This window comes from Panthera pardus, unplaced genomic scaffold, assembly GCF_024362965.1.
Source record: "Panthera pardus isolate Hobbes unplaced genomic scaffold, ASM2436296v1 HiC_scaffold_10, whole genome shotgun sequence".
Classification (NCBI taxonomy): Eukaryota; Metazoa; Chordata; class Mammalia; order Carnivora; family Felidae; genus Panthera; species Panthera pardus.
This window is the reverse complement of record NW_026526655.1, coordinates 79,097,046-79,117,848: the sequence shown is the minus strand read 5'-3', so window position 1 is coordinate 79,117,848 and position 20,803 is coordinate 79,097,046. Positions and strand designations below refer to the sequence as shown.

The window sequence follows — 20,803 nt, the reverse complement described above, 5'->3', positions numbered from 1 at the left end:
TATTTTTTCTTTGTGAAAATTATGTTAAAAAATTTTATTCTTTTAAAATACTTGGAGACTTTTTTTGACTTAGTGACATTTTAGTATGCCAAAGTTTTTTTCTTGAAAAAAAAATTCAAATAAAAAGCAGTTTCCAACTTCAATGAGAGTACCAAACATTTTTCACAGTTTAAAAAATTTTCTTTTTGTATTGAATTTCTAAAGATTTTAGGGACGCCTGGGTGGCTCAGTCGGTTAAGCGTCCGACTTCGGCTCAGGTCATGATCTCGCGGTCCGTGAGTTCAAGCCCCGCGTCAGGCTCTGTGCTGACAGCTCAGAGCCTGGAGCCTGTTTCAGATTCTGTGTCTCCCTCTCTCTCTGACCCTCCCCCGTTCATGCTCTGTCTCTCTCTGTCTCAAAAATAAATAAACATTTAAAAAAAATTAAAAAAAAATAAAGATTTTAAAGCAAAGTAATATAATTCACTGGCACTTAGGATGTTAGGAAATATTTTAATACTATAATATTTTATTTCCTAATTTACCTCATATATCCTCGTATACCATGTAAAGGTTTTAAAAATAGAAGAAGAGTTTTCTACTTTCAGATTAGACTTACATCACTAGCAATATTTCTTGAACTTTTTGCAGCAACAATTGGAATGGCATCTGGTCTCAAATCATAGCCCTTAGCAAGAGTTTTCTTCCAGTCTGCTTTATAATGAGCCTTGAAAAAAGGAAAGAGTATTTTATTATTTTATTATTCTACTTGAATATATTTCTACATTTTCAAACTTTTCTATAATAAGCATGTAATACTTTAATTTTCTTGTATTTTTTATAATGAAGCAATTTAATCTTATAGAAAGGTATGAAAACTAAAATAAAACATTCAGATGTAGTACCACCCAGATTTAATTAATGCTTAAATATTACTTACAAAAGCAGAAAAAAATTTAAATAAACCAAAAGTATAGAAATGAGTACCAAAAAATTTTATTTGGAGACAAAAGAGCCTAGAATGTTAGGAAGAATGACTAAGACATCTTTTAAGAAATGAACAATTTTATCCAGGTTTGATTACATTTTTAAGTTAGAATTTACCAACTTTTTTTAAAGCAAAAGGAAACAACTCATAATAGTAAATTTAAACATCACCACCAATTATGTATCTAGACTACCCAAGAGGCTATTTATATGCCAAAAAAGAGTTTCTAAAGAAAATTAATAATAAACTTTTATACAAGTTTTAATGACTGAAACAAAAATTAGACAAAGCAATACTTGTGCTTATTACAGACTATTCATTACTGTTGACTGATTTAAAAATTGGCCCCCATACATGGAGGGCAAGGTGAGACCGAACAAAGAGGGAGACCACTGCAGATTGGCAGGTGACAGGTTTAATAAACAAGGGAACTTACACACAAGGCTTGTCGTGGGCGGCCATGAGACAAGTAGATCTCCTCACCTGCCCACCACAATCTTCAAAGTTTATACAGAGGCCTTAACTGGGTTCAGTCACGTATGCCAGTCAGATGGTCCCAACAACATACTGCTCTATCAAGGCTGCATCCTTGAAAATGTCTCCTACTGTGGGAATGGTGGGCAGAATGGACATTCCAAAGACAGGGGAGGGGGTGAGGAGCCTCAGGTTTAACCAGCAGTCATGTTTTCACAATGACTTTCCAACAGAGACTCAAAAGGTCCATACTCCTTAAAATTCTCACTGCTAGAATTATACAGAACTGAAAAGAGGAGGCCCATGTTAGCAATATTAGACTGGCACCAGGCCAAATACTCACATCACTCATGTTCAAGGCGTTGACCTTGGCCTGAATAAACTGAGGCAATTCAGGGTCCATAGTGTACTTATGCTTCCGTTTCTCTCCCTCTATTTTGTAGTTCAACTACAAACAAAGGAGGCAGCATGCAAATGTCATTAGTTAACATAATGTAAGTTTCATCAAGCACACACTCCTTTAAAAAGGAAGGTTATAATTCATGTTTTGCCATATGCAAGTCAAATACCTGTACTATCAAATGGCAGGATGTTAGCAGACCTATCCATTTGCTTATTCCACCAATATTTACTGGGCAGCACTATGGGCTAGGTAGGGGGATAGGTTTCTGCGTGTAAATTGTTGAAAAAGGCAGACATGTCTTCTTGAAGGTTATAGTGCAGTAGAGGAGACAGAGAATAAAAATGTAAACTGGAAGAGCTAGAGTGTATGATATGTTGTAAATAGAATAACTTTAGGAAAGAAACAAGGATGGTCAGCAAAGGCTCTCTAAGCAGGTGACATTTATGCCCAGACGAAGAAAGGGGAGGAGTCCAGGCCAAAGCAGAGCTCTCGAGTCTGGAAAGAGCACGGCCAGAGTGAGGGACTGAAGGCAGCCTGTGTCACAGGGCTAGAGTGTGCTGAGGGGGTCTGGCAGACTTCAACAGGATGGGGAACATGGCCACAGAACTGAGGGCCTTTTCAGCCAAGGTAACAAGTTTAGATGTTCAAGGAGCAGTTACTAAAAAGTTTAAAGTGTAAGAGGGATGTGATTTATATTTTAAGATAGCTCTTCTGGTGGTCATGGGTGACCCCAGACAGGGAGTCCAGATACCATGCAAGTGTCCATGAGAGATATGGAAGCCCAAACTAGGACTGTGGGCAGCTGGAAGACAGAAAAGTGCTCCATAGGGTGCTGGGAGAGATTTAGGAGGCTAGCTCAGCAGATGCATTGATGGAGGGATCACACAGGGAGACATCAGTAATAACATCCAGGTTTCTGGCTTGAGTAACTGGGTAGATGTTGATGGCATTTATTGGGATGGGGAAGACAATTAGTGAGTGTGCAGTTCTCCTAGCTCACTGGAAAAACACAGTGAGTCTCTCACTCGGTACAAAAGAAATCAAAAGAATTTACATATTTATTGCCACTAAAAAAGAATTAATCTCAAAGTATCCATGGTAATGTGAAAGCAGAGACTGGCCTGAGAAAATCCACAGATAATCCTCAGATCTGAGCCAAGCAAAGCATTCCCCACCTTCTAATATCTGGGGCTAAGAATACACATCTTTGCTTTTTACTTACTCTTCTCTTTCTGGTGGAGGTATTTTAACAGAACTTGAAATTATCAAATGAGATGAAGCACCAAATATTGTGATTAGGCTCTACCAAGGGTAGAGATAGCAAGGGTCCAGATAGACCTGGGCTCAGAAATGAGACTCAGCTGACTCTGAAAGTAAACTGCTTACCTCCTCCCCAGAGGCCACTCTCGGGATTGCTTTTCAGAACACAGAGCTCTTATGCAAGAGGATTAGGACATTGCTCCTTCTCCCCGTGTAACCAGGTAGAACGGTTGCAACTCAGAGCAATAAATAGCTTGGTTTACCATTCAGATGGAATTACAGATGATAAGAGTAATCATTTTATTTCATTTCATGTGTATAATGATAGGGGTCTGCTTATAAATAGTACATATTCTCTATATTTGGAAAATAAAGCAACTTTGGAAAATCCTCCTTCTCCCTTCCCTGTTCTCTTTATGTTCAAGTTCCAAGTTGCTTCAAAAGTGAAACCTTCCTATTCTACCCTGAAAGCAGTTGATATGCTAACACAGATGCACCTTCAAGTGTTGGATTAAAGAAGGATGGTGGAGTGGGTGTTATTCATGGACAAACCCTTTTGAAGGGAAACTACTTACATCGCTTAGCTGCTTTGTGTTCTTCTGAGCCAAAACCATGCCCATGGAATCAGGCACACTTGTGAACTTGATGGTATCTGGGTGCTGTCGATACTTCCTCTCATTTAAAGCATCACCTGCTTTCCTGACCTTCTCAACCTCTAGAGAACCAATAGGGATCCATCCAATGCCTTTGAAGAAGTTGTTATACTCGTCTTTATATACATTCTGTAAAAGAGTAATCTCATATGAGGAGATATCCAACAGAATACTCAAAAGATGTCTCTGAAACCTTCAATTCTATCCAAAGGAAATGAATAGCAACACTTTCAGCATGCTCATGTCTATAAAGAAGCTTTTCACTATGTCTGCCACTGAGCTTCTTACCCAGAATTTGGTAATAAGAAAAAGCAGTCTGTTGTTAGAGTGCATTATACAGTGCAGAGAGAATCTAGGCCACATATTTCCATGGGTAATACTAAAAAAAAAAAAGATTTCTCTTTCAACAATAAATTGGGCTTTCTTTTTGATTTCACTGAAAACCCCACCACTTTGAATTTCACCCATACTGCCCACCTAGGCTATTCCTGGTCTCAGCTGGGGAGAGACACCTTTATTAAGCAACTATAAATGAATACCATATCTTCCCTTACAGAGGATGATTCTTACAGAAATCTGGTTCCTGCAGAAGGAAATGCCCTGAATATTAAACACCCTCCCCATGCAGCTCTCCATGAATCATGCTGCAATCACAAAGCCTTCCTGGTTCATTTTAGATGACTCATTACATAGATTAACATGCATGAGAGTGTGATTTTTGGTTAAAAAAAGAAAAAAAAACTTTTCTGGGTTCAGAAGAATAAAGAATATCAGCACTTAAGCAGCAACCATTTCCTCTTGTTGAGAATCAAGGTGGTTTATATACTTAGTGGAATAAGTTTTACCTTTGATCCATAATAAAGACAATGTCAATGACTTCAATAGGAACACAGAAAGCCAGGAAAAACATAGCTTGTCTACCATGCATTTGTTAGTCTTTCAATAATGATTGTTTATTATATATATATTTTTTCTTTTGAGACAGAGAGAGAGAGAGAGAGAGAGAGAGAGAGAGAGAGAATCCCAAGCAGGCACCATGCCAAACTGGACCTGGGGCTCAATTTCATGACTATGGATCATGACCTGAGCCAAAATCAAGAGTTGGACACTTAGCTGACTGAGCCATCCAGGTGCCCTGAAAAATGCACTTTTCAAATATCACTGTATTGTGAAGTCAACTAAAATGGGAGGAAATGATTGTCCCTCAAGCACCAACATTTCTGGGTCTGTTATGTTATACATACTTACATCACTCTGAATTTGATTCACATTCCTGGTATGCTCAAGACTCATGGCATCGGGTAGGTATGTGTAATGATGTATCGGCTGTTTGTAGTTGACGTTGGTGACAACATCCTGGGCCATCTTTGCAGCAGTAATGCTAACCATGTCCCCAGGGGTATGGTAGCTGGTTTTGGTGTTCTCATAGTTCTTCTTGTATTCACGATCTGACTGCAACTTTGCCACGTTCATATAATGGACCAGCTTGGGATCATCCTGGAGGCTTCTAAAACCCACATGCTTCCCCTTTGCCTTCTCATAAGCTTCCTTGTATTTATACTGCAAAGGAAAATTTGGTTAGCAAAGTCCTAGGCATTGATAGGTATAGCAAGTATATTCATACACAAAGGCACTTAGAACATTGTGACTTCCTGGGAGATTATACAAGAAGTGCAAAACATACCCACCCACCCCCATTTGCCTCCAGAAAGTTCAGACTGAAAACATTTATATCCAATACTGCTGGGTTACAAGTGGGTAGCATGATAAATTCAAGCCCCGTTTCTTTCTTTGCTATAAATCCTACAAATGCATTTGCATGTAGAACTTTACGTAAAGCCGGTTGAATTTTCATGCTTAGTATAAACAAGACACATTCAAAACATAAGGCCAATACCTCTTGGTTTCCTAGGGATGTGAATTTTCCCAAGCCAATATATTATCACCATCATAGAATGTTATCATACATCACAGAATATTAGAAATTAAGAAAATCTTCCATTTGCTTTTCCCATTGGCCAAGTGATATGTATGTAACAGATGCAGAAGAAACTCTAAAGGATTCCATGTGCAAGTTCACACTCAGTTTTTCTTGGGGTGGGGGTAGAAAACATTATTTTGTTGTCTCAGGCTGACCAAATAAAATAAAAACCCTCTTCTTTCTAGGTGGCATCAATTTAGATGCTTGGGCAGGGAGCTGGGCCTTCCCCACCAATTTCTCAGCAGGTACTTTCCAAGCTCACTGCTGAAGCAGCTGCAGAGGAATTAAAGAGCTGCAGTAAGGGCAGGAATGGCTGTGAGCTTTCCCCATCAGTAAAGACCTAACTACAAAAGCTCTGCAGCCCATGGTATCTCACTGTTGGAACTGGCAATGGGATGTAGATTGAGTCGTACTGTATATAACAGGTCAAAACCTCAATTTTTAGGTAAGCGAATGCAAATCCACCTAAACTCTGCAGATACCCTGCTCTTGTCACATATGCACTGATTTATAAATAAGAGTTTAGCAGGCAATCGGATTATCAAGACATTTCATTTCTAGGCATGTTAGACAAACCTCTGTGCAAGCTCTAAAAAAAATAAAAATAAAAAATAAAAAAGATAATGTCGTACTTTAGACTTTCACTTTGTCCTTAAACTAGAAATTTATTTCATAACAGTGTACAAATCTTTGAAGAACACATTTTCAGTGGCATCCCTACAAGGAAAGTTGTAGAATTCTTACACCGCTAGCTCCCAAGTGGTCTGTACACATGGGTGGTTTCTTTCTCCTTTTTTCCTAAACCGTGATTGTAAGCCTCCAAAATAGTATGTGACAGTGAAGTCTACAGGGCATGCTTGCTTGTTGAAATTTTTGAGTTTCAATGACGGGAAGAAATGTAAGTGTATGCTTTTCCTATTACAGATGAAATGGGCATCAATTTACATAAGCCAAAATTATATTCTAGAAAAATGGGCCTTTTAACCATTTGGTTTATAAGATCTTTACATTTTATATAACATCTTTGCAATCTTCTTAATACAATTATAATGCAGGCAGTCATCTGAATTTAATGTGTTAGTGCCAGTTAGGGTGTTCACACTGAAAATAAATGTGGGCTGTCAGGGTAATGTGTCAGTAAAGGTAATTTGGGCTATGAATCGGGGAGAAAGTGGCTTTCAGATTTATGACAGCTCTACCAAGTGGGGTCAACTGAAAAGAATCACAGAATGTTGAAAAAGTGACAGGTTTTCAAAACAATATTTTGTGGAGAATTTGAATGTCATTAATTCAACATACTGTTTTATCATTTAGACAAGCACACATTTAATTACCGTTTAAAAAGGCAATCACCCACATTTCACCTAAAATTTTTACTTACATCGCTGGCAATGTTTCTGGATGCTTTGGCTGCAGTGATGGGAATAGCATCACCCAGCACATTGTTGCCCTTGGCTATTAAATCATGCCAGTCCCGTTTATAACAGACCTGGGATATAAAAGGAAAAAGGACGTCAGCATGCTGTGTATTAATCAGCCAAAGTGATTCCTCAGTTGCTGGGATTGTTTTATTCTTTTCCAGCTATACAGTAAAGGAATCTCCTAACGCATGTTCTGTTTTAGGAAGTCACGTTAGCAAAATATCACACTTTGTGTAGCATGAAATTATAGGACTCTGTACCAATTACTCACCCAAACCTGGTTTGGCTACATACTGAAGCAGAATACTGAGAAACTGGAGTGGATCTAGAATAAAGATTCTGGAAACCCTGGTATGTGAGGACCAACTGCAGAAAATGAAGTTGTCTAGTCTTATGAAAGGAAGGTCAAGGGAAGACCAAGTGGTTAGCTTTAGAAACTTCAGTATTATTGTAATAAAAGGATTTCATTTATTCCTATGTTTCTGCAGGAAAATAACTTTCTCTATTTGCAAAACTAGGAAAAATAAGCCGAAGTTTTAGAGGAACAGATGTTGGGCTCCATGTAAGGGAAAATGGTATATCCTTTTGAGTTTTCTTGCCCTGGAAAAGGCTGACTCAAGAGGCGAGAGCCATCATCAGGAGATAGGCTTCATACGGGGTGTGTAGGAAACTGACCTAAATAATTAGCAAGGCCACATTCTACTCTAAAATTCTATTATTTTACCATCATGTCTGGATTTCACACACTATCAAAAACCCTACTTACATCACTTATATTGTAAGCGTTGCACTTGGCCTGGAGAAACTGAGGAAGATCAGGACTCATAGTGTATTTATGCTTCACATCTTCTCCTTTAGCTTTGTATAAGATCTGCAACACACAATCACAAAAATAAAATGCATTAAAGATAGCACAAAAACGGAAAAGGCTTTAATTGCACACTTAGCACAGTCCACCACGATTCCTATTGTTAAAAATCATGAAAGGTATTTTCCTATTTTTAAAAAACTCAAACATTTTGTCTTTAGAAAGATCCCAAAGCTTTGTGTATTAAAATAGAGAGAAAAATAGAAAACAGGCATCTTTGACTGAGATGAATAGAAAATAAGTTCAAATGTGAAACCCTATTATGAATAAACAGGATTCACCCAAGCCAGAAACGTTCAGCGTTTGCTAGTGGCATTAAAATTTCTTAAGGTCTTAGAAAATGGCAGTTAGAATGAGTCTTTCACTTCTGCTAAAAACTTTCCAATTATAATTGCAGCGGTAAAACCACATGGTAATTTCTTCAGTATATGAAGGCGCTTATACATAAACCCAGTGTACTCAAAAGGTTTACCATTTCATATTTACCGTACTTTATCCTTTTACAGATGTCTGAAAGACATCTAAGTGCATGGTATAGAACTTGTATCCTTTTCTTGGTAATAGAAAAGAAATTGCTTAATTTCTAAAACTAAAACCCAACTGAAATCACAAGTAGATTACCAATCCCGACTGTCATTAATCCTATAAATCCCTAGGCACGTCTATGTACAACATCACATATAAACCGGTATGCATTTATCATAAATAAAGTCTAAAGTGGCTGATATCTATTTGAACCTTCAAATACTAAATAATTCATTCCAGAAATCCAAGAGCTATCTTTACTTCCTCACTGCCTGTAGAAACCATAGCTAAGCTTTCACAGCATTCACAGAATCTCATCAGTTCTACCTTCCACACATCTCCTTTCCCATTGCTACTGCTTTAGTTGAAGCCCAAATGAGCCTTCTGTTAGATTTCTGTCAGAGCTTTTAATCCACCCCCTTACCTCCAATCTCTCCCCTCAACAATGCAATCTCAGCACTTGTCAGAGCTATCTTTTAGAACACAAGTCTGATAATGCAACTCCAAGGATTAAGATCTTCAATACTTCCCATTACCCACCCCACGATGTCCAGAGTATAAATTAGGACACAAGACCCTCAATGATGAAATAACAATCCCAAACCCTTCATTGTCCTTCCACTCATTACCTCTTGACGGTCCTTCTGTTTTTTTCTTTTGCCAAGAATGCACCCTTCCCTTATTTGCCAGGGAAGCCTTGGCAGGCAGTTACCTCTTCCCTTATATTTATTTGGCACATACCTCTCCTGTAGCATTCACCTCTCAGTAGGACAATGCTCTGGTTTCGTCCATGCCATTTTATACTCCTATCTTATATCTTTGTCATATCCTGTATCTCACTAATCTTTGTCTATGTCATCTTTATACCCTCAACATATAATACAGTGCCTGGCACAGGGAAGGTATTCAAAAACATTCATTCAATAAATTAATAAATTAATGCTTTTTATATCCCTTTAATTCTTCTATCTAACTTTCCTTTGGATCTCACTTTAGCCAGATCATATACATTGTTCATGGACAGGCAGACAAACAATATACTAATCTCTAAGACCTAAGGTTTTGAAAGTCTCTATAATATTTATATATGATGAATTCTGAGACGCAAAATCATATACCCATATGAGTTACTTCCCTGTGTTAGTATTTTACATATGAAAAGCAAATATAAGCAACTTAATATAGAATTGAATATGATATATTTGCCAAAGTGTCTGGGACTTAAGCTTAAGTTTTGTGTGTATGTGCACACAGGCACACATGTGCAGTACTACAGAACTTGTTCATCATGACAAATTTATCCAATAGCAGTATTTCAAAGGAAGTTAAAAAGGAGGTTTTAAAAAGGAAAGAAAATAGCAAGATAGAAGAAAATGAAAATATTAGTGCCCAAACTAAAAATAATTTTAATTTTTATTTTTAAATTAAATACAAGGAAAATTATTGGCTCAGAAGAATAAAAAAATTGAGCGGCTGTTTATTTTGTTAAAGCCTCCCTCCGTTCTTTGCCCCCTTTCTTTCATTGTACTTACATCACTGATTTGTTTTGTGTTCTGTTTTGCCTGGACCATAACTGGGGAGTCCACAATGCTCGTAAATTTGAGGGTGTCTGGATGTTGTCTGTACTTCTTTTCGTTCAGGGCATCACCCGCCTTCTTAACTTTTTCTACATCCAGACTGCCAATAGGTATCCAGCCTATGCCTTTCATCCAGGTGTTGTAGTCTTCCTTGTAGGCGTTCTACAGCAATGGGAAAGAAGAGGAGTAAGTGCCCTGAGTGGTAGGATCTCACACAGGTTCTGACCTCAGAGGGGGACTGTCTGGTGGAGTGTCACTTACATCGCTCTGTATGTGCATCATGTTTTTAGACAACTCCAGGTCCATGGCGTCAGGCAGGTAGGTGTAATGATGGAGAGAATGCTTGTAGTTGACATTGCTGGCAACGTCCTGAGCCTTCTTAGCTGCCACAACGTTGAACATATCATGGGGCGTGTTGTATTTCGTCTTTGTCTTCTCATAGTCTTTTTTATACTCCCGGTCTGACTGCATCTTGGCCACATTCATATAGTGAACCAGTTTAGGATCATCTTGGAGACTTTGGAAGCCAACCATTTTCCCTTTGGCTTTTTCGTAATCTTTTTTGTACTGAACCTATTGGAAACAAAAGTGGGCATATTTTAAAATGTAGTTATGAAGATTTTACTGAACAATGAGACCATGATTTAAAGCAATGGAGCTCCCCAGAAATTACTTCAATAACCAAACAATTAGATATTCATTTGTATACAGTTTGAAATGTAGCCTGGTAAAATTAAAATGTTATATCGAGCCCATTTGATTGTCTATAGCTACTTCTGCCACCCAAGAGAGGTTGGGTTGGGGGTGTTAACCATAATTCACATCAGTGACGAGATAGAATTATAGTAGCAGTAGAATTTTAATGAGTCTTTGGATACCCAAAGAGAGACCCAGAACCAGTTGTATGAAAACACGAATCAGCTCTGAATAAGAAGGTGAGAAGAAGTGAACTTGCTCGGGGAGATCTGGGAAGAAGCATGGGAAACGAGAAGCAGAGACGTGAAGGAAGGATTGTGTGTATGTGTCGGGGTGGGGAGTAGCTGGAGGAGTACCCACAGAGAAAGGGGGTGGGTAAGAAATTTTGGATGGCAGGGCTTTTAGGATACAGATATTTATTATTCAATTGTAACTTATTTACATTGGTGCAAAGTCAACTTCATTTCAAACAATCGGTGAGGTTGTGCTTGCGACTTAAGGGGAATCCAAAACGGGGGACTGTGTTCCATCTCTGGATCATGCAGACCAGAAAGAGAAGTGAATCTAGAGTAGGGGAGTCCAGGTGAGCCAGAGCAAAATCATCACGTGCAAGCCAGGAGCTGGAGTTATGAAAAGACAATAAACCTCAGAATATCTGCAGCAAGCTGAGGGGGAGGGTACTCCATCAGCTCTAGGTCAAATGATAGGGGCTTGAGTCAATTTGATTTAACTCTCAAAGAGGAAAGTAACTAGTCCACAGCTGGGTGAAAGTAAGATAAGGAAAAGAAACAAAGACTAACAAAATTCCTAACTTTCATGAGTCTAATGATTACTGTGAAACTTGGGGCCAATTCATCCATCTCTGGAAGCAATGAAGTAAAAAGAAGTAAGGCAAAGAGGGAATTCATATAAATTAAGCAAGTTTTGAGATAAAATCTTACTACTAGGAGGCTATAAGGATTTAAATAGTGAGTGACTTATTTCCACGAGAGAAATAACGTGAATCTGTGTAGCAATATGGATGAGACCTTTAACTTAGGGTGTTTGATGAGAACTGGCCAGTAAAGATTCTACAAATCCTAACCCCCAGGAAAACTCAAATCTATTTAGGGAATTTCCCCTTCTCAATAGTTTTCAGAAGGGCTCACTTCCAATTAGGGACAACAGACATGGTGACTTGGGGATAACAAGTCCACCCTGCCCACACTTTCTAGTTACACACAGGTGACCACCGGCTCTACTTACATCACTCGCCGCCTGTCTGGCAGCTTTGGCAGCTTTGATGGGAATCGCGTCCGATCTCAGGTCATATCCCTTCTTGCTCAAATCTTTCAAGTCTGTTTTGTACATACTCTGAAAGAAAAAAAGTCATCTGAATACAACTCAGGCCACATTTAGAGAGGGCTTCACATGCAATCAGCAGCTGAGCTCATGTGCACACCTCACTGATATTGTAGGCATTAACTTTAGCCTGGATGAACTGGGGCAGGTCTGGTGGCAGACTGTATTTGTGAAGCACTTCTTCTCCTTTGGCTTTGTAGGCAACCTGAAAGAGGGAAAAAGTGCATAAACAAACAAAGTAGGGAAGAGGGGTTAAATGACACAGGAAAATAACTTCAGAGTGATCATGTTGCAGAGAGTTGCTTTTTATGAAAGACATTCCCTGTGTCACCTCCACATTCACCCGCAAAGATCTGTAGGCCTTCAAAGTCTCATATGCAATGTACAGGGTCCCCTATCTTGGTCCCTGTTCGGCCCTGGCAAAGGTCCTTAGGTATGCCTGAGGAACCTCTGGATTTTGTTAGGGGCACCTCATGGAACTTAGCCCAGGGAGGTAACCTGATAAAAATGTTAACCTGCAGACACTTTGGTCAGCACAGAAGAGGCTAACTGGGTAGGATACACAAACCATCTATATTATATCTGTGGGTTACTGATGGGACTTAGGGGTAGTTTATATGATGTCTTAGCTCTGACTTACAATGTGACTCCTCCATAAGATGTGTTGCCTATGTTCATTTTCCTGGTCTTTTCTAGAAATAGGTTTGTAGTGTTTTTTGTCGTCAAGAGAAGTCCCTCTTACCTTCTCCTTGGACGGCAATGTTAAATGGCTGAAAGGACAGTGAACCTAGTATACATAATACTCTAAAGATATGAATTAGGTATGCTTTATTAATGAAAGGCTGGGAGAATTACAGTTGCTCACAAAACTGAGTCTCTTCAGACTGCATAATAACTACAGGTAATCAGTATAGTAGGAATACAAATGTACTTGTATTAATTAATATTTATTAAAATACAGATAGGATTAATACTTACATCACTTCTCTGAGCCTGGTTGATTTTAGACTGTACTATAATCGGAGCATCTTCAATCGAGGTAAACTTGAGAGTGTCTGGATGTTGGCGGTATTTTTTCTGTTTGGTGAATTTAAAAAAGAAAAACAATAATTTTACTCTCACTGAAGGCTAATATATAAAAAATCCTTGAAATTTATTTTGGAGAGATGAGGATTTTTCCTGATTTTAAAATGTAAACAGATTCTTGGTTGGCTTGGGGGAAAAGATGAATACAATACAGAAGCCAGTGTTTTAAAAATTGGCTTAATTTTGGATTGTCTGGGGCAGTACAGCCCAATACAACTTTCAGGAACCAGACTTTGTTTCTTGCTTATGAAATGAAAAATGAAATGAAAGAGGGTATTCTCAGCTAAACAGAACCCAGAAACACCACAAAGTTTTCTAAAGGATTACCAGAAAAGCACACAAGGAAATCTGGATTGTCTTTGCCTGTCACTAACAGGTTCTCAAGTTCCTGTCACTCCAACCGAGGTAGAGAAGTAAAGAAGCTCTCTGGCTGAGGGAGGAGGAACAGAAGAATTAGGGTAACAGCGAGTGGTTCCTGTAGGAGAGGGAGGACTTTTGTTCTGCAGCCCCCGTGTGCTTAGTACACAGGTTGTCACTAAAGTGCTGAGGAGCCACAGGAAAGACGATGTTGGAAGGTATTCTCATCGGAAGCTGGCAACTGCTAGCTACATTCCTATATTCTTCTCCATCTAGTCTCCTGGTCGTCTTCCTTTGTGCATATTATACATCCCACTTCTGTGTACAAAGTAGCACCACCCAGCTTCAGACTTCTGAAAACTACCAACCTAGAAGTTTTTTGAAAAAATCTGATAAAATGTTGCTCACCAAAAGCAAGCAAAAGCACAGAACAGAAACTTGAGTGGGAAGAAAACCCTCACTCAGCACCTCTATTCCTTCTTTATTTGGCTACCCTCCCTGATGATGGATTTGCCTGACAGCAATGGGAATGTTCCACTGTTAGACAACCAAACTGCAATATAGCTATACAAAGGAATACTACTCAGTAATACAGAAAATATTGCAGACCCATGCAAAAACATGGTGCTAAGTGCAAAAAAGTCTAATACAAAAGAAATTTCTAGAAAAGCAAAACTATAGAGAAAGAAGGCAAATCTATGGTTGCCTGGCGTTGAAGATGGAAGCAGGAATTTTTCAAGGAAACTTTGGTATACTACAAGCATTTTAAAATTCAATTATGGTGATGACTGTGCAACTATACGAACTTATTAAAACTTGTCAAGGTGTGCACTTCAAATAGGTGAATTTTATGGTACGCAAATCATACCTTGATAAAGTTGTTTAAAAATATTTTTATCATGAATGGTTAAATGATTTTGGTGACATAAAGGGGTATGCTTATCTACCTGGGTAATTCATGCATATGGTACGTTGTTTGTTTGTTTTTTTTAATCTCAGCAACAATTACTAGAGAATGAAGCAGTAAAGAAGGTGCTTGCGTGGTTTTGGGGGCTTTAACATAGCACGTTCCCAACTCTCTCTCTGTATGTAGCACATAGGACGGCTTTACCTCATTCAGGATGTCTGAAGCTCTCTTTGCCTTTTCCATTTCCAAGGACCCAAAAGGTACCCAGCCACAGCCTTTCATCCAGCTGTTGTAGTCGGCTTTGTATTCAACCTACAACATCAAGAGAAAGGTTACTGTTCTTTGCTCAGCATCATCCTTACTCATAAGACCCTTAACATTTTACCCAAAAGGATGTTTTTAGGATTTCTGAAAAGCTTCTTCCTCTGTACATTAAGGTTATTTAAAAAATTTCCTTCGTGAGAGATTTTAACAGCCCTTAGGTTATCACTGCTCTTCTAGCTGGCATATATTCCATTTGATCCTTATTTCCAACTGAAGGGAAGTTTATGGAACTCAAGTTCCAAACTGGACAAATGCTACCCTGCAAGCTGTATTTCAAGGAAGAAATAAAATTGTTATATTTAGATAATCAAATGTGAAATGTTTGCTCGCTAGAACTCTAAGTCAAATTAGGGCTGAAGGCCACATTGAAGATGGATAATTTCGCTCATTTTCTAATTAGATAAGATATGATAGTAGTTAATTTGCAATATGTGTTTGCACACATTGCCCTTCATATGTAATGATTAGTTTAGGAGTGTTTCTGCGTTGATTAACAATGCGCATTAAAATAGTCGCACTCATTAATTTGTTTATGGAAGGTCATTATCATTTGGAATTACTCCTATTTTGGGGACAGTTACTCAATGTTATTAAAATAATAGGCCACTCTTATTGTCTGGCTATAGGAGGTACCTAAAACTCACATTCTAGATACAAAATTCAAATTGCTGTTTAGTGTGGGCCTTTTTAATTGGAATTAAAAAAAAATCAAGAAACTATTTGTTTCCTGCCTTTGAGAGGCTTACAATCTACTTAGGAGAAAGAAACATAGCAAAATTAAAGAGCTAAATAAGATAATAATGCATAAAGTAAGATTGTTAGTAATGGGAATTTCAAATTGTACAGTTGCTGTAAAAAATAGTAGAGTGGTTCCTCAAAAAATTAAAAATAGAATTACCATGTGACCTAGCAACTCCATTTCTGAATGTACACTCAAAAGAATTGAGAGCAGGGTCTCAAATAAATATTTGTCATCTACATTCATAGAACCATTATTCGCAGTAGCCAAAAGTTGGAAGCAAACCAAATGTCCACTGGAAGATAAATGGATAAACAAAACTTGGTATATACATATAATGGAATATTATTCAGCCTCAAGAAGGAAGGAAATTCTGACATATGCTGCAACATGAATGAATGTTGAGGACATGACATTAAGTGAATTAAGCCAGTAACAAAAAGACAAATACCAAGTGACTCTGCATGTATGAGGTCTATAGAGTAGTCCAGCTCAAAGAAACAAAAAGTAGACAAGATAGCTACCTATATAAAAAAAATTGTTGATAATAATGGAGATCTTTGTGACAATGGTGATGATAACAGTGAATGTTTACTGAGACTTCACCAGGGCCTGACACTAAGCTAGGCATTTCGCATGAATTCAAATTCTCAAAACAATTCTTTTATTCTAGTTTTACAAGGAAGGGATATAGTGATGGGTTCATGCTAGAGTCACGTCTCTCTAACTCTGAAGGGCATGGTCTCATAGAACCACAAAGGTCATCTTCCCATTACATACTTGCTACATACAGAAGACAATGCAGACACTTCTGAGAATTGTCAAAAACATGACTCCACTTAAAGATCACTTCAGTTTCTACCTTAGAAAGAGGGAATAGAGAAAAACTGATTACTCACATCACTCTGTAGTGCATAAGCCTTCTTGGCAAGATCCACGTTGATGCTATCAGGCGGGTAGCTGTAATTGTGTAAGATGTGCTTATAGTCCACATCACTGGCAATTTCCTGAGATTTCTTAGCTTGAGTGACTTGGAGCATATCAAGAGGTGCAGTGTAGATGGTTTTTGACTTCTCATAGTCTTTACGATATTCACGCTGTGAATAGGAAATTTCCATTTATTACTGCAAATCTTGAATGGATTTCCAGAAAAGCACAGAAATCGCTCATAAACAACTAACACGAGTTAGAGAAACACATTCAAACATCTGAGTACTTATTTTTTCCTATAATTTGTTCATATGTTACACATTACTGAATGCTTTCTCCCCCCAAAAAAAATCATACATGGACAGATTTTCTCAAATCTCTCTTTAGCTCAAAGAGCAATGTCAGACATTAGGAGCCCACAGCTTCTGCTTCAACCAGGTATTACTTTATTTTAAAACAGGGGTTTTCAAGGACTTTTAACAAGAATTATTTTTACCAAAGCCATCTCAACTTTGAATTGTTTTCGAATAAGGAAGTATTTTTTAATTGATGAGAATTCTATGACAATCATTTCATACTTCTGATTATATAAAATAACTACTTCATGAATAGAGCTATACATTTGACTGCTTGGCTTTTCTAACATCATCTTTAAATGGTTACTGATTTTTCAACCTGACTATGCTTCTGACAGTAGATAAGCTCCACTGAGAATCCCAAATGTTTTTCATACCAAGCTTAATTTTGGTAACAATTTAAAAGAAGCTTCAGACTGCAGCAGTAATAAGACCTCAGAGGAGAAAAGTTTGTGAAACTGAGCCATTAAAGTAACCTTGGCACTTATTACAGTGTTCTCATAAACCAAATGCCTTGACTGGGCCTCAGAAGGCACTTTCATTGGCTGGTTTTCTGGAATGTTAGGGTGCTAATTAGGTCAAAGCCCCAGCTTTATCATGTCCATTCACCAATTACCTTAAGAGAAAAATTCTGACCCAGTGCCTCTAGGAAAATTCTAAACCCATTATATCTCCCCATAATCATATAAGCATTAAAGACAGTGACCTAGGCTAGTAAGTATAAATATGCCTTATAAGTCTTCTGTAGAAATTCCTTTTGCAAATGATCTGATCTTTTAGCTTTCTTAGGGAATACGATCTTCTTTCTAAATATTTTGTGGGCAGTTACTTTTACTGAATAAACTTATCACTTAATTATAAAACCTAGACTTTGGTTTATAAAAATAAAATATGGAAATTTTCTGACAGCATGCATGAACACTGAAAAACCAATAAAGCAATGTCACAACAGGATTAGTGTGGGGAAGTGTTTTTGACTAAATTGTTTTGACTCTTTTGTTCATGCTCATACCAGTTCACACATATCTGCGTCTATAAAATGCTGTCAAAAGGTCCAAATGGCTTTAAAAGATTCTCTTTAAAAGCTATGCACATTCTGTATCTGCAGCCTAGCATTTAGCCTAGATATTCTGTGAGAATGATTCATCATTGGCTATCTCTTTTGGTTGCCGATGTCAATTACCAAGTATTTTATGAACACTTACTTTGTGCTTAGTGTTCTAATGGGTTCTGTGATAAGATGAAGAACAAAAGATAAAGATACATGTGCTGTTAACAGGCAGCTATAAACTTTTGAGTTGAGAAGGGATAAGGATCTAGTGAAAAGCGCAGTATTATGTATGTGAGCACTGTATACTGACATAATTCAGTGTGAAGTTATTAGAGAATACTGAATATGATGTTTTAAAGTGTTATACGACTATACAGCAAATGCGAAATGAATTAAAGAAGGTATATATAGATCATTATATGAACACACGGTTGAAATGAAAGTAAATGATACAAACATCCTTCTATTTAATTATGAAAAATAATATTTGCAAGCTATTTTGAAATTCTTACTCTAAAGGAATTCTCTAAACATTTTTTAAGCAGTATACACTGCAATTTGTAATAGATATTTTCTTCTCTGCAGTAAGAATTTTAATCAAAAGATGAGACTTGGACATAGGGAAGCCTTAGGGAATTCATAAATTCTCTGAAATTCAGACAGAAGGCATGAAGAAAAAGTTCATCTATCTAGAAGAATGATCCAAGACTTCTATCAGATTCTCAAGGTGGTCTAGAATCAATGGAGTATTTTTCTTGAACCTATGCCAATACTAATGACTAAAGTTAACAAAGAACAATAGTAAGATTTTTATCTGTGATACATGATTTTCTTCCAATATATAGACAGTTTTAAAACAATCATTTTAAAGGTATTTTTAGGAGAAAATATGAAAATATCTACTGATGTCTTCCAAAAAGTTTTGAGAATTAAAATCAATATTCTATTAAATATTAAAGCATATATTTTTCACAGTGTAATGGATATCAAGTATAAATCAGTAATTTCCCTCCTTAAATTGAGAGGTACAAGAATCTGGGAAATAATTCTACTTCCAAAATTTCTCCTCAGCAATTTGTTGTGAACATGACAGAACCCATGGATATGGAATCTTTTTAATATTTTTAAAATGTTTATTTATTTTTGAGAGAGCATGAGCAGGGGAGGGGCAGAGAGAGAGAGAGAGAGGTAGACACAGAATCGAAAGCAGGCTCCAGGCTCTGAGCTGTCAGCACAGAGCCCAATGTAGGGCTTGAACCTACGAACCACGAATCATGACCCAAGCCTAAGTTGGATGCTCAACTGACTGAGCCACCCAGGTGCCCCTGGATATGGAATCCTTTTACATGCTACCACCCTTGGGCATGTTAACAGGGATGTTGTCTTGAAAACAAGACAGATTCACAAAGACACTCACATCACTCTGGTTTTTGGCCGTCTTCAAAGAGTGCAGCATCTTGGGATCGTCATGAATGCTGAGGGGTCCAATCATTTTCCCTTTGTTTTTCTCATAGTCTTTCTTGTACATCACCTGTAAAGACATCACACATGCCAGAGCCCACCCATCAGGAAAGGTCAGTGAGGGCGCCCTGCCCAGGTGCCCAGGCCACACTCACATCGCTGGCGATCCTGCTGTTGGCTTTGGCTGCCAGCAGGGGAATGGCGTCCACTTTAATGTCAAACTTCTTTGCTTTGCTCTTCTCCCAGTCTTGCTTATAGACATTCTGGACAGAAAAATTTCAGCAGAGGAGTTGTAAGAATGAATCTAGCACAGATTCATCCAGTAAAAGAAACAGATTGAAAATTTGTGTATATAGACTTATTTCACCTACAAATACCATATTTACAAAATGATAGTATAATTATTCATTAATCTGTCATCCAGCTTCTCCCCTATATTCTTTTTAACATTCTGTGAACTTTCTAAAGATTGTACTACTCTGATGTATAAAGGACAATGTATAATGACAACCATTTTGAGAAAGTGAAATGCAACATTTATAGGACAGATCTTACAAAACTCTAGAGATTAGCAGGGGCATAATTCAGAGGATGTTTCTGATGGTAACAGAGAATGTGGGAAATGAAAAAAGGATAGCTAAGTAAGAGCCTTCCGAACATTTAGGCCTTAAAACTCCACTCACACTCTGAAAACAATCTCCATAGTTGTTTAGTTGCTGAACTCCTAATCTGGTTTTTTACAACACCCATCACATCTCCTCTTTGCAGGTACATGCAATGATAGATTTCTGTGCCTTTGGTACTTACGTCACTCAAATTATAGGCATTGACTCTGTGTTGGATAAACTGTGGAGCATCTGCTGGTACGTTGCACTTGAATTTCTCACTTTCATGTTTTGCTTTGTAATTCAGCTGGAAAACAGTAGAAGATATCCAAACAGTTCAGAATCAGAATTTCCTTGAGGGCATATAGAGGAGTGTTGATATATATGGCTAAGTACTCCTACGCTTTTCAGAAAAAAAATGCCTCAAAGAGGTAGTCCATCCAATCAAAGTCCATTACAGAACCTTGACCCTCACTCCCTCTTTCAGGATTGGGATGGAATCCAGTTTGCATTGTCATTTTGTAAATGCTATCACAACGTATGTATGGGAAACTCATTGTCTAAAGTTTTAGGCTGTGCCTTCAGGACACGGACACTCAATCTATTAAATTCTGTGATCTTCTACTCAAAGTGTGGTCTACCAACAGCAGCGGCATCACCTACAAGCTTGTTAGAGAGTCAACATATCCCTCCAGACCTACTGAATCAGAATATTTTGGCAGGGTCACTGGGTGATCCACGTGAAAGTGAATGTTTCAGAAGCACTGCTGTTCTTGCCCTGTTCTTCACATGGCTGGACCGTTCTGCTTTGACCACCCAATT

The 20,803-nt window shown here is 37.9% G+C and overlaps 1 protein-coding gene across 1 annotated transcript in view; it reads right to left on the bottom strand.

Moving 5' to 3' along the window:
• Nucleotides 1-20,803, bottom strand: part of NEB (nebulin) — a 224,786-nt gene that overhangs the window by 169,235 nt on the left and 34,748 nt on the right. Inside the window, 16 exon segments of the mRNA XM_019456312.2 lie at nucleotides 598-705; nucleotides 1,784-1,888; nucleotides 3,679-3,885; nucleotides 5,005-5,316; nucleotides 7,119-7,226; nucleotides 7,925-8,029; nucleotides 10,084-10,290; nucleotides 10,390-10,701; nucleotides 12,070-12,177; nucleotides 12,266-12,370; nucleotides 13,144-13,242; nucleotides 14,720-14,827; nucleotides 16,478-16,675; nucleotides 19,333-19,446; nucleotides 19,532-19,639; nucleotides 20,184-20,288. Of these exon segments, the coding sequence (XP_019311857.2) occupies nucleotides 598-705; nucleotides 1,784-1,888; nucleotides 3,679-3,885; nucleotides 5,005-5,316; nucleotides 7,119-7,226; nucleotides 7,925-8,029; nucleotides 10,084-10,290; nucleotides 10,390-10,701; nucleotides 12,070-12,177; nucleotides 12,266-12,370; nucleotides 13,144-13,242; nucleotides 14,720-14,827; nucleotides 16,478-16,675; nucleotides 19,333-19,446; nucleotides 19,532-19,639; nucleotides 20,184-20,288 (2,409 nt within the window).